At 36.5% G+C, this 12381-nt stretch overlaps 1 protein-coding gene across 2 annotated transcripts in view; it reads right to left on the bottom strand.

Moving 5' to 3' along the window:
* Positions 1 to 452: 452 nt before the first annotated feature.
* The window catches only part of LOC111472372 (vesicle transport protein SFT2B), an 18117-nt gene continuing 6188 nt past the window's right edge, over positions 453 to 12381 (bottom strand). For both annotated transcript variants that reach the window (XM_023118056.1, XM_023118055.1), the window contains 3 exons: positions 1831 to 1948; positions 1684 to 1742; positions 453 to 845 (listed from right to left, as the gene is read on the bottom strand). In XM_023118056.1, the coding sequence (XP_022973824.1) occupies positions 767 to 845; positions 1684 to 1742; positions 1831 to 1948 (256 nt within the window). In that variant the 3' untranslated portion in view covers positions 453 to 766. The remainder of the gene's footprint in view (positions 846 to 1683; positions 1743 to 1830; positions 1949 to 12381) is intronic.

Below are 12381 nucleotides of genomic sequence, written 5' to 3' on the forward strand. Positions count from 1 at the left end.
AAACCTAATTATATATGAAATTTGACAAATTAGTTAAATATATATTTTGATACCTTATAATATTTAAATATGATTTAAATGAAATATTACATCATAATATGGTTCAAATATATTATTAAGCAAAAATTATCCCAAAGTCATCTTATCTAAGAGATTTAAGGTTTAGGATCGAGCTGTACTTATCTAAGAGATTTTTCATACAAGAGCCTTTTACCAGTTTTGACCTTATGTTCGAGTATAGCAATAAAGACTTTACGAGCATTTAGAGTAACACTTATATTGCACAAGTAAAACGTTCATTTCCAACAAAATATTAATTTGAACACTTGAAATTAAATTAATTGTTTTAGCGTTTGTATGCGTTTTAAAACAGCGAGAGTGACGGTGATACGTAACGGACCAAAGCAAACATGATCTAGGGCTACGTGATCAACTTTTGTCAAGGAAAGATAAAAGTAACAGAGTATTCCACCAATGTTCAATGTTATTTTATCAACTCATTCCATAGGTTAGGCAGCCAACCTCAGCTCAATCCCCTCTAGAAAACAAGTGAGAATACTATCACCAAAGCTTATAATATTGGTTAAAGCACACATTGAACACTCACATAAAGAAATTAGTCTGAGCGAGACATAAACAAGGCCTAAAAAACACATAATACAACGAAGTTCAACAATGCCCCATGTCACGCATGTAGCAATGTCGAGCGTCAATGTTGCACCACAAGAACCCAGTATGACCGACACGTTGATCTTGGAGTCTACTGCTAAAACTCAGTATCCAAACAAGCTACCATAACCCTTGAAACCATCGTCCTTGCAAAAGGGATGTAGCTTAAGCTATACCTATATAGATGAAAAGAGGAAAATGACCATAAATCCATTCTTACACCATACTATCCCATCAAGCATATAAGGATATGAAAGAAAAAAAACACAAATCGGCTCTGTCTATCTTTCATGTTTGAAAGTGGACGAGCTCTGAGCATACAGAACAGACCTTGCATTGTACCAACAAAATTTTATTATTTCTTCCAACAAATTGGACTTCATCATAAGAAATTATCTCAATGCATTTCATTTGAAATTAACAATCAATCATCAAGAACAAGAACCCCGCCCCCAGTGAAAAGATTCCTAGAAGTGAAGACTTCATTTTTAGTTCATGAGCATAACTATTTCCTTCGAAGTAATGTGCATTCTCATTAAACAGATAGGGGTCACCTTAGCCATCTGCTTTCTGAGGGTAGACCATGGCTGGAGCCAAGGTGGTTCATGACTGGGCTAATAAAAACGGTCTCAAGAAAGGAAATGAGGATCGAAGAAGTTTTTGAGTCTTACGAAGATCAAAGAAGTTTTTGAGTCTTTCAAGATAGTGTGTGATATAGAAAGCACTGTATCCGAATAAAATCCCCAGAAAATAAGGAGGACAAAATAAGATGAAAATCAGCTGCAGTCAAATAAAACACCCTAGAAGAAGCAAGACGACTATCTATGCAATAACGAAACGGTAAGGCAATTGTTACACAACTCAAGATTCTTGCTCTAAACGATACTAACTTGAATGTTTCTAATAAATAGAGCCTTATGTTGACATCTGCTCCAGATTTTTACAAGAATTTGATAGATGTTAAAATGAGTCGGATAAAAGAGTAAGAGAATAAAAGAAATAACTCCGACTCACCAAATTAGGGCGCCGAATTCTAAAATGAGTGCAAGAAGTGTCAACAGCTTGTTGTGGACCTGCATTGTAAGTATATGAAAGTAGGATGAGAAATTAAGGAGACAAGGATTCTGTTTAAGATTTTGAGGGAACCACAGCACAACTTACATAGAGAGCACAAAAAAGAGCGAAGATCATGCTAGCAAGGTATATGGCTGTCGCATAAATCCGAACAGGATCAAGCATCATTGTCACTTGCCTTTTAGGGCCTACGAGAAATGCTGTGCTGCCACAAAAGCAATCAAACTATGTTGAAATAGAAATGAACAGGAACTGATATTCATATAAGAAACAAAATTAACATGTTCTCAAGCGCGATTCGAGAGCACTTGGACTCTCCTCAAAACCAATCCAAAAATCTACCTGCCATAAGGCATATACCCCTTCAACCTTCTGTATTTCTGACCACTTTTGGGACAAACTCCTCTATTGATGACTACTAAACCCTTAATATCCAAAGAGTGATCCTACTAGATAGACTGTAACGACTCAAGCCCACCGCTAACAGATATTGTCTCTTTGGGCTTTTCCTTTCAGGCCTCCCCTCACGGCTTTAAAACGCGTCTGCTAGAAAAAGATTTCCACACCCTATCAAAGAGTGTTTCGTTCTCCTCCCCAACCAATGGCATCGGCTCATGTCCCCTATGGGATATCACATAGACAAGGTCTATGAAGGTGGAGGCTAAGGGAATAGCATCTGAATGGCACCAGCTCATGTCCCCTATGGGGTAGCAAATAGTCTACCCAAACTCAGACACATTAGTAGTATGAGTGCATCCAGAAACACAATCATAACATATCGATGTCTACAAGTGATAGCTCTTTTTCTACAATTTTGGAGCGAAAGATATAAGCCTCAGAATCATCATCCTGTGAGGTCTCAGTCACAAAAGACTATTTTACAAGGGTAAGTAATGGGAAATCCCCCTCTACAAGTTGGTTGGTTACGTAGTGGAGATGTAATACCCAAAGTGAAGGTAATTAACTCCAATAAGAATAAGTCGTCCATGTAAGACCCAAAAAATCTTAGGAAAGAAATTAAGGATTTAAGCAAGGAGATGAGTCATAAGCAAGTCACTCAAGGCCTTTGGAAAAGGATTAAGATTGGAAAGGAAAAAGTAAACCTAAAGGACAAAAAGGTCATTTTCTTTATTTTTAAGTAACTTTCCCGATTTTTAATTCCTTATATAGAAGGAATTTTAAGATGCACCAGAAGGAAAAAAATGACCAGCAACTAATGAATTGTTAGAAAAAATTTAATACAATATTCGGAAAAAATGTCAAATAACCAAAATGTCCCTGAAGTTCCACTTAATTACAAAACTGCCCTTGAGGAAAATCTGCAAGCAGATACTGTCCTCTATTATGATAGCATCCAGATACTGTCCTCTATTATGATAGCATCCAAATCTTCACATCCAACAGTTGAATTGAACTGAAATTTAAACAGGTTCAAGAATACTCAACATTCTTTAGATCCAACGGTTCAAATCTAAAACCAATGTCGGTAACACCCTCATCGGAGTAGATATTTCTGACACGAATTTCAAAAACGTTTAAAATAAAAAGAGAAAATTTACCATGATTCTGGAACAATCAATGGCGGTGCAAGCTTCATCTATAAATAAAAAGTTCTGGACAATGTTTTAAGACAAGAATCGAGTGGAGAGTATTCCTAAAACTCGAGTTTGAAGCTTTTATATAGGTTTTTCTTCCTCGAATTTCTTATAAATTCGAAAGCTATGGTTAATCATTTTTCGTCCTCCATATAGGATTTCCAACGAGTTTCGTGAGGATCGGGACTTGAAAAGCTCTAGAATCGGCTGCTCAACAAAAAGTTTCTACATTTATTCCGGCGAGAAACATGTTTTCTGGCAAATTTTGGAAGGTTATAACTCAAGATACAGACCGCAAAACGGTATGAAATTGGTCTCTACCTCTTCTTTGAAACTTCATCTAAACGTTGTACGAAAAAATCGAGTCCATTCGAAGTCTATATAGACCTGTACAAGGACAAAATCAGAGGTATATGATAAGTCATGATTTTCCAGCAACCAAGGAAGAAAATGGAACCCAAAATCAACTTGACCAATTTGGACCCCTTCCAGACCGGTTCTCATGAATTACTTTATGATTCCTGAAATTAGACTCAAAAATGAATCTAATAAAGAAAATTTGGAATAATTCAGATATCAGAAGCTCGAGAACAGAAATCTTGAACGTTGACGACGAAGTAAGTAGTTATCTTAGACTTTTCTTAAGAAATACTGGTAGAAATCGCTTGGATTTCTATATGAACCTTAAACCAAGTATGAATTAAAGATATAGGAAAGAAAAACACAAAGAATCGAGAGTTAAGGCCCTGAACCGATCAAATTGCTCGAAATATAAGTAACGTTAAAATAACCTACTAGATAAACTTTGTTGCCTATGAAATTTTAATTCTGAGCTTATTATATGGAAGGTTAAGTAGCTAAACCAAGTAACCGTCTAAAATAAATACTTGTAGAAATCGCTTGGATTTCTGTATGAACCTTAAACCAAGTATGAAGTAAGGATATAGGAAAGAAAAACACAAAGAATCGAGAGTTAAGGCCCTGAACCGATCAAATTGCTCGGAATATAAGTAACGTTAAAATAACCAACTAGATAAACTTCGCTACCTATGAAATTTTAATTCTAAGCTTATTATGGGATGTTAAGCAAGTAACAGGCTAAAATGACCATATTTTATGATGTTTGATGATATTGTGAAATTTGAAAATCATTGAAAGTTTGAAAGTAGCTAAACCAAGAATTAAGGTAAAATGACCAAAATGCCTATTCCTAAGAACATGAAGGTATGTTCAAGATTTCAAGTTGATTAGAGAAAATTTGGAACCTACACCAAGTTAGGACCTAAGAAACACCTAAAGGAAACACGGCAAGTAACCCTTATCCAAGATACGAGACTCTTCTAGAATTCTCTAAAGAATTCATTATGACTATGACTCTTTAGAATAACTCAGGTTTGTTACTATGATTGGTTCATATGTTTATGAATACATGTTACAACGCACGCCTCAAGGAATCATGAACCACTCAAGGATAAGGGACCAACATCCTCAGATACAGAAACTCAAGAATGCTAGGTAATACTTTAATCATATCCAATATGACCCATGACCTCCTACCACGCGATGCTTTCAGAGGCCCATATTTTCCTCTTCTAGATGGGATACCCTGCACCAATTTTCCTAGCAGGATGTCAAGTTTGGCCTCATGTTCCCTCACCTAGACGAGATGCCCTGCATCATGTTATGGATACCCTATTTATGATTGCAGGATGTTATGCTCATATTTTGCACCGATCACATGACCTTTATGGTCATGGGGAGTAATCTAGGGCCACGATGGAACAAGAAAAGAGTAAATTACTTTAGCCATGAATCTAGGACCTCCTAGGTATCCCACGGTGTAGCATGATCATGATTCAGACTACATTACTTGGAACGCATGAAGCCTTGGACGTAGGTTTAGACTGTGTCGCTTGGAACATATGAAGCCTTGGACACAGGTTATCAAGTTCATGACTAGTATAGTACATCTTAGGGAGAGTGTCTTGAAGAACGAACCAAGAACAAAACAAGAACCCAGAAAGTAACCAAGAATAAGACAACGATCAAGGTCTAGTTGTAGCCTCCTAATCATGTACTTGATATGCTAGGGTACCACACTCTTTCTTTTCTTGTTCTGATTCTTGTGGTAAGTACTTAGGCCGTACTTAGGCCCTTTAGATTTATTCTTGACTTGTGGGTTCTCATCGTGATCTTACCTGAGGACCTTGGTCTTGGGATTTTGAAACCTTGGTTCTGGACTAAGATTCTATTCCTTGATCGTTGTCTTGTTCTTGGCCTCTTTCTAGGTTCTTGATCTGTTCTCCAAGACACTCCCCTAGGATTTACCGTACTAGTCATGAACCTGACAACTTGTGTACAAGGCCTCATGCATTCCAAGCAACATGGTCTAACCCCACATCTAGGGCGCCCAGCAATACGGTCTGAAAACCTACATCCTAGACTTCTTACTCTCCAAGCGATGTAGTCTGATTCTACATCTAGGGCTTGTCCTGTGATATAGCTTGAATACCTATGCCCAAGGTTTCATGCATTCCAAGTGGCATAGTCTGAATACCTACGCTCAAAGCTTCATACGTTCCAAGCAGCGTAGTTTGAGTTATGAATATATTGTACCGTCGGAGGTCTTAGGAGGTTCTTGATTCGTGGCTAAAGTAATTTACTCTCTTCTTGTTCCTAACGTAGCCCTAGATTACTCCCCATAAAAGACCAAAAAGGTCACGTGATCGGTGCAAAACATGAACATGACATCCTACAATCGTGAATAGGGTACCCATAACATGGTGCAGGACATCTCATCTAGGTGAGAGAAATATGAGGCCAATCATGACATCCTATTAACAAAACATGGGCTCTAATAAAAGCACCGCATGGTAGGTCATGGGTCACATTGGACATGATTAGAGTACATTCTTGAGTTTATGTGGTTGAGGACTTATCCCTTATCCTTGAGTGATACCTAGCATTCTTCTTATTTGGTAGCAAGTTGTGTAGTATTGTTCTTGGTTCTCAATGTTGTAAGTTTTTAAGGTTCATAATTCCTTGGGGTATAAATTGTATGCATTCATAAACATATGAACCCATCATAGATAAACATATGAACCATCATAGTAACAAGCATGAGTTATTCTAAAGTGTCATAAAGTCATAATGAATTCCTTAGAGAGTTCTAGAAGAGTTTGTATCTTGGATATGCGAGATGTTTCTTGGGTCCTAACTTGGTTTAAATTCCAAACTTGCTCTAATCAACTTGAAATCATGTACCTTCATGTCCTTTGAAATAGGCCTTATAAAAAGTAGCAAGTCATTTGGAGTGTGTCTAAGCCTTAAAATATCATACTTCATGTCCTTTGAAATAGGCCTTATAAGAAGTAGCAAGTCATTTGAAGTGTGTCTAAGCCTTAAAATATCATACGGAGTCCAAGGGGTATTTTGGTCATTTTACCCCTAATTCTTGGTTTTGCTACTAAACCTTATCCAATCGCTTTCAAACTTCGCAGCATCATCAAACATCATAAATAAGATCTACTACAAAGTTTCATAGCATTGGGAGGTCATGAACCGTAGATAGATTACCTTAGAGGCATTATGGTCATTAATCGTTACTTAGTTTAACGGCTTATCCTTGTCCAATTACCATCAAATTTCATATATAATCTTAAAATCTCATAATATGCTCAGAATTAAAATTTTATAGGCAGGGGAGTTCATCTAGTGGGTTATTTTAATGTTACTTAAATTCCGAGTAATTTGATCGGTTCAAGGACTTTAATCTCGATTCTTTTGTTTTTCTTTCATATATCTTTAATTCATACTTGGTTTAAGGTTCATACAAAAATCCAAGCGATTTCTACAAGTATTTTAAGAAAAGTCCAAGGTGGTTTACTTACCTCGTCGTCGACATTCGAGACCTCCGTTCTCGAGCTTCTGGTATCCGAATTATTTCAAATTTTCTTTATTAGATTCATCTTTGAGTCTAATTTCAGGAACCATAAAGAAATTCATGAGAATCGGTCTGGAAGAGGTCCAAATTGATCAAAGTGTCGAAAGGTCAACATATGGCTACTTTTGACTTTTATTGGTCAAAGGTTGACCTTTTACTTTAGGCATTCATTTTCTTCTTGGTTGCCTAAAAATCACAAGCTCAAAAATCACAATTTTTCTTATCATATACCCTTTGGTTTTGACCTTGTACAACCCTCTATTGACCTTGATTCTTCACACAAAGTTTAGATAAAGTTCAAAGAAGAGGTAGAGACCAATTTCATACCGCTTTGTGGTATGTAGCTCAAGTTATAACCTTTCAAAGTTCGCCAGAAAACATATTTCTCACCGAAATAAATCTAGAAACTTTTTATTGGGCAGCCGATTCTAGAGCTTTTCAGGGCCCGAATCTTTCACAAAACTTTTTGCAAATCCCATATGGAATATGTAGGAGTTGGCAGGGAGAAAATAATTAACCATACCTCTCAAATTTACAAGAAATCCGAGGAAGAAAAACCCATAATATAAAAGCTCACTCGATTTTTTCCTTAAAACGTTGCCCATAACTTCTTATTTATAGATGAAGCTTGCACTGTCATTGATTGTTCCAAAATCGTAGTGAATTTTCTCTTTTTATTTTAAACGTTTCTGAAATTCGTGTTGAAAATATCTACTCCGATAAGGGTGTTGCCGACATTGGTTTTAGATTTGACTGTTGGATCAAAAGAATATCGAGTCTTCTTGAACCTATTCAAATTTCAGCTTTGGTTGAATGTGAAGATACAAATGGTGGTCATTTTCGTTGAGCATCTTGAAACTTCTTTTAGATAAGGAATTAAAAATTCGGAAAGTACGTTAAAAATTGAAAAAAAAAAAGACATTTTCGGTTACTTTTCCTTTCGAATCATTCTCTAAAGGTCTTTAACTCCTTAAGATTACTTATTAAAACCCTCCATAATCATTTGTATCTTCCCATCCAACTGTAGGATTGAGCTGAAATTTGAATATCCAACGGTTGAAATTCATAACCAATATTGGCAGCACCCTCATCGGAGTAGATATTTCCAACGAATTCTAGAATCGTTTAAAATAAAAAGAGAAAATTCCCCACGATTCTGGAACAATCAATGGCAATGCAAGCTTCGTCTATAAATAAGAAGTTTTGGGCAATGTTTTAAAACAAGAATCGAGCGATGAGGATTTCTAAAACTTGAGTTTGAAGCTTTCATATTATGAGTTTTTCTTCCTTGCATTTCTTCTAAACTTCTACACATTTCATATGAGATTCTACCAAGTTTCGTGAAGAAATCGGGCCTTGAAAAGCTCTAGAATCGGCTGCCCAACAAAAAGTTTCTAGATTTATTCCGGCGAGAAGAATGTTTTTTTGGCAAACTTTGGAAGGTTATAACTCGAGCTACAAACCAAGAAAATGTATGAAATTGGTCTCTACCTCTTCTTTGAAACTTCATCTAAACATTAGGTGAAGAAATCAAGTCCATTCAAACTTTATATAGGGCTGTACAAGGGCAAAACAGAGGTATATGATGAGGGAAAATCGTAATTTTCCAGCAACCAAGGAAGAAAATGAAACCCAAAGACAATTTGATCAATTTGGACCTCTTCCAAACTGATTCTCATGAATTTCTTTATGGTTCCTAAAACTTGACTAAAAAATAAATCTAATAGAGAAAAATTAGAATAATTCGAATACCGGAAGCTCGAGAACGAAGGTCCCGAACATCCACGACGAGGTAAGTAGCCGTCTGGATTTTTCTTAAGAATTGTAAGAATCGCTTGGATTTCTATATAAAGTTTAAACCAAGTATGAATTAAGAATATATGAAAGAAAAACACAAAGAATCGATAGTTAAGGCCTTGAACCGATCAAATTGCTCGAGATTTAAGTAACGTTAAAATAACACACTAAATGAACTCCGCTGCCTATGAAATTTTAATTCTGAGCAAATTATGAAATATTAAGATTATAATGAAATTTGGTGGTCATTGGATAAAGATGAGTAAGCTAAACCAAGTAATGGTGTAAAATGACCATAATACCCCTAAGGTAATCTACCTTCGGTTCATGATCTAGATGATCTTCAAATGCTATAAAACTTTGTATTATACCTTATTTTATGATGTTCGATGATGTTGTGAAGTTTGAAAGTCATTGGAATACATTAAGTAGCTAAACCAAGAATTAGGAGTAAAATGACCAAAATACCCCTAGGACTCCTTATAATTTAAGGTTTAGACATGCTCATATTCCTAAGAACATGAAGGTATGTTCAGATTTCAAGTTGATTAAAACAAGTTTGGAACCTAAACCAAGTTAGGACCCTAATTTAAGGTTTAGACATGCTCCACATAACGTGCTACTTCTTATAAGGAATATTCCTAAGGACATGAAGGTATGTTCAAGATTTCAAGTTATAAAACAAGTTTGGAACCTAAACCGAAGTTAAGACCCAAGAAACACATAAAAGAAACACCTCAAGTAACCTTATCCAAGTTACAAGACTCTTCTAGAAATCTCTAAGGAATTTATTATGACTTTATGACTCTTTAGAATAACTCATGTGACTGAATCTTTAGAATAACTGATACTTGTTACTATGATGGGTTCATATATTTATGAAGGCATGTTACAACCTATGCCTCAAAGAATTATGAACCTTAGACTTATAAGATTGAGAACCAAAAACAATACCATACAAGCTCTACAAACCAAGATAAGAAGAATGCTAGGTACCACTCAAGGATAAGGGATCAAGGTCCTCAGATACAGAAACTCAAGAATGCTAGGTAATACTCTAATCATGTCCAATGTAACCCATGACCTCCCACCACACGATGCTTTTAGAGGCCCATGTTTTTCCTCTTCTAGATAGGATACCCTGCAACCATGTTTTCTCAACATGATGTCAAGTTCGGCCTCATGTTCCCTCACCTGGATGAGATGCCCTGCGCCATGTTATGAGTTCCCTATTTACGATTGCAGGATGTTATGTTCATGTTTAGCACTGATCAAGTGACCTTTATGGTCTTTCATGGGGAGTAATCTCGAGCCATGATGGAACAAGAGAGTAAATTACCTTAGCCACGAATCAAGAACCTCCGAAGACCTCCAACGATACAGCATGTTCATGACTCAGACTATGCTGCTTGGAACGTATGAAGCCTTGAGCGTAGGTATTCAGACTATGCCGCTTGGAATGCATGAAGCCTTGGACGTAGGTTCAAACTGTGTCGCTTGGAATGTATGAAGCCTTGGACACAGGTTCTCAGGTTCATGACTCGTACCGTAAATCTTATGGGAAGTGTCTTGCAGAACGAACCAAGAACAAAACAAGAACCTAGAAAGTAACCAAGAACAAAACATGATCAAGGACTAGAACATGAATCAAGATCCAAGTTCGAAAGACAAGAACCCAGACCCTCAATACTAAGGCCGTTAGATCAAAACCAAGGTTGAGACCTCAGAATCCAAGGACCAAGGTCCTTAGGATAGATCATGATAAGAACTCACAAGCCAAGAACAGAACCAAAGGGCCTAAGCACTTACAACAAGAACCAAAACAAGAAAAGAAAGAGTGTGGTACCCTAGCATATCAAGGACACAATTAAGAGCCTACAAGTAGGCTACTTATTGAGTCTTAATACTCATTCCTTATTTTCCATGTTTTTCAGGTAAACAAGGACCTGGTCAAGGTCGGGAGTGGACTCTAAAATAGGGGTCATAGAAAAGCCTCACCCATCGTCGTCAACCCTTTTATTTTAACATATTTTATGAGGCTTTCTTGGATTAATGGAGTATTATAGACATTTTGTGGCAAATTATGGAAAGATAGTTGCTTCGTCCCAATTGTTGAAAGAGAGGCTTATAAATGGAATGATCAAGCAATTGAAGCATTCAAGAATTTGAAGAAAGTCATGATTACATCGTCAGATCTTGCTTTGCCCGACTTTAATCAAGTGTTCATTATGGACACGGACGCTTCTAGAACGGGGTTAGGAGAAATCCTATCATAGAACAGATGACCAATTTTTTATATACACATTTTGTCTGCTAATGGCTATAGTCTATGAAAGAGAGCTAAGCTAATGCTATTGCCTTTGCCATTCAAAGATGGCGTTCTTATTTGCTAGCTAGGAAGTTCATTGTCTGAATAGACCACATGCGATGAAGTTCTATTGGAGCAGAGAAGGATTAAGCCTCAGCTATTGGGTTATGGTTTTACAATTGAGTACAAGTCGGGTTTAGAAACAAAGCAGTTGATGCTTTATCTCAATTACCAGTAGTTGCACACATTGCCCACTCACCTACCCTCACCTTGTTGGATGTATCAATGATTTGAGAGGAAGTACACAATGATCCACACTGGCAACAAATCATCCAGAAACTGGAAGAAGATCTAGATGTCGTGTCCAAATTCTCACTCCAAGGAATGTTAAAGTATAAAGGAATGTTAGTACTTTCTAAATCTGGGACCTTAATCCCAGCTCTACTTCTTCTCTACCATGATTCCATAATGCGGGTTATTAGGAACAGAGGCATCCACCAAATCCTCCATGAGGGGTGTGACTGTAAAGTTGTTGGATAGATCAAGGGAGTAAACCCTTTCCCTTACCACTAATAAGCATATAAAGTTCAAGCATAAAAGTTCCACCAACGTTCCTGAGAGTGCCATACTCATCAATTACATTGACCAACGTTCCTGAGAGTGCCATACTCATCAATTACATTGACCAACGATAAAAACCTATTAGCAACGCCACCCACCCAACCAATTAAAAAACAACAGGGACTGTGAAATCTAACCAGACCAACGAAGCATATTAACCAGACGAATAGGATTCAACACAGCAATATTGAACAGCATTATTTAAGATATGAAATAACGTTCAATCAAGAGCAAAAACTAGTTACAAAAATGGAAGATATGATACCTGCCATAAGCCAAGTAAAGCTCACAAAAAAAAAAAAAAAAAAAAAAAAAAAAAAAAAAAAAAAAAAAAAAAAAAAAAAAAAAAAAAAAAAAAAAAAAAAAAAAAAAAA

The sequence above is a fragment of the Cucurbita maxima genome, unplaced genomic scaffold (genome assembly GCF_002738345.1).
Source record: "Cucurbita maxima cultivar Rimu unplaced genomic scaffold, Cmax_1.0 Cma_Scf00070, whole genome shotgun sequence".
Taxonomy (NCBI): Eukaryota; Viridiplantae; Streptophyta; class Magnoliopsida; order Cucurbitales; family Cucurbitaceae; genus Cucurbita; species Cucurbita maxima.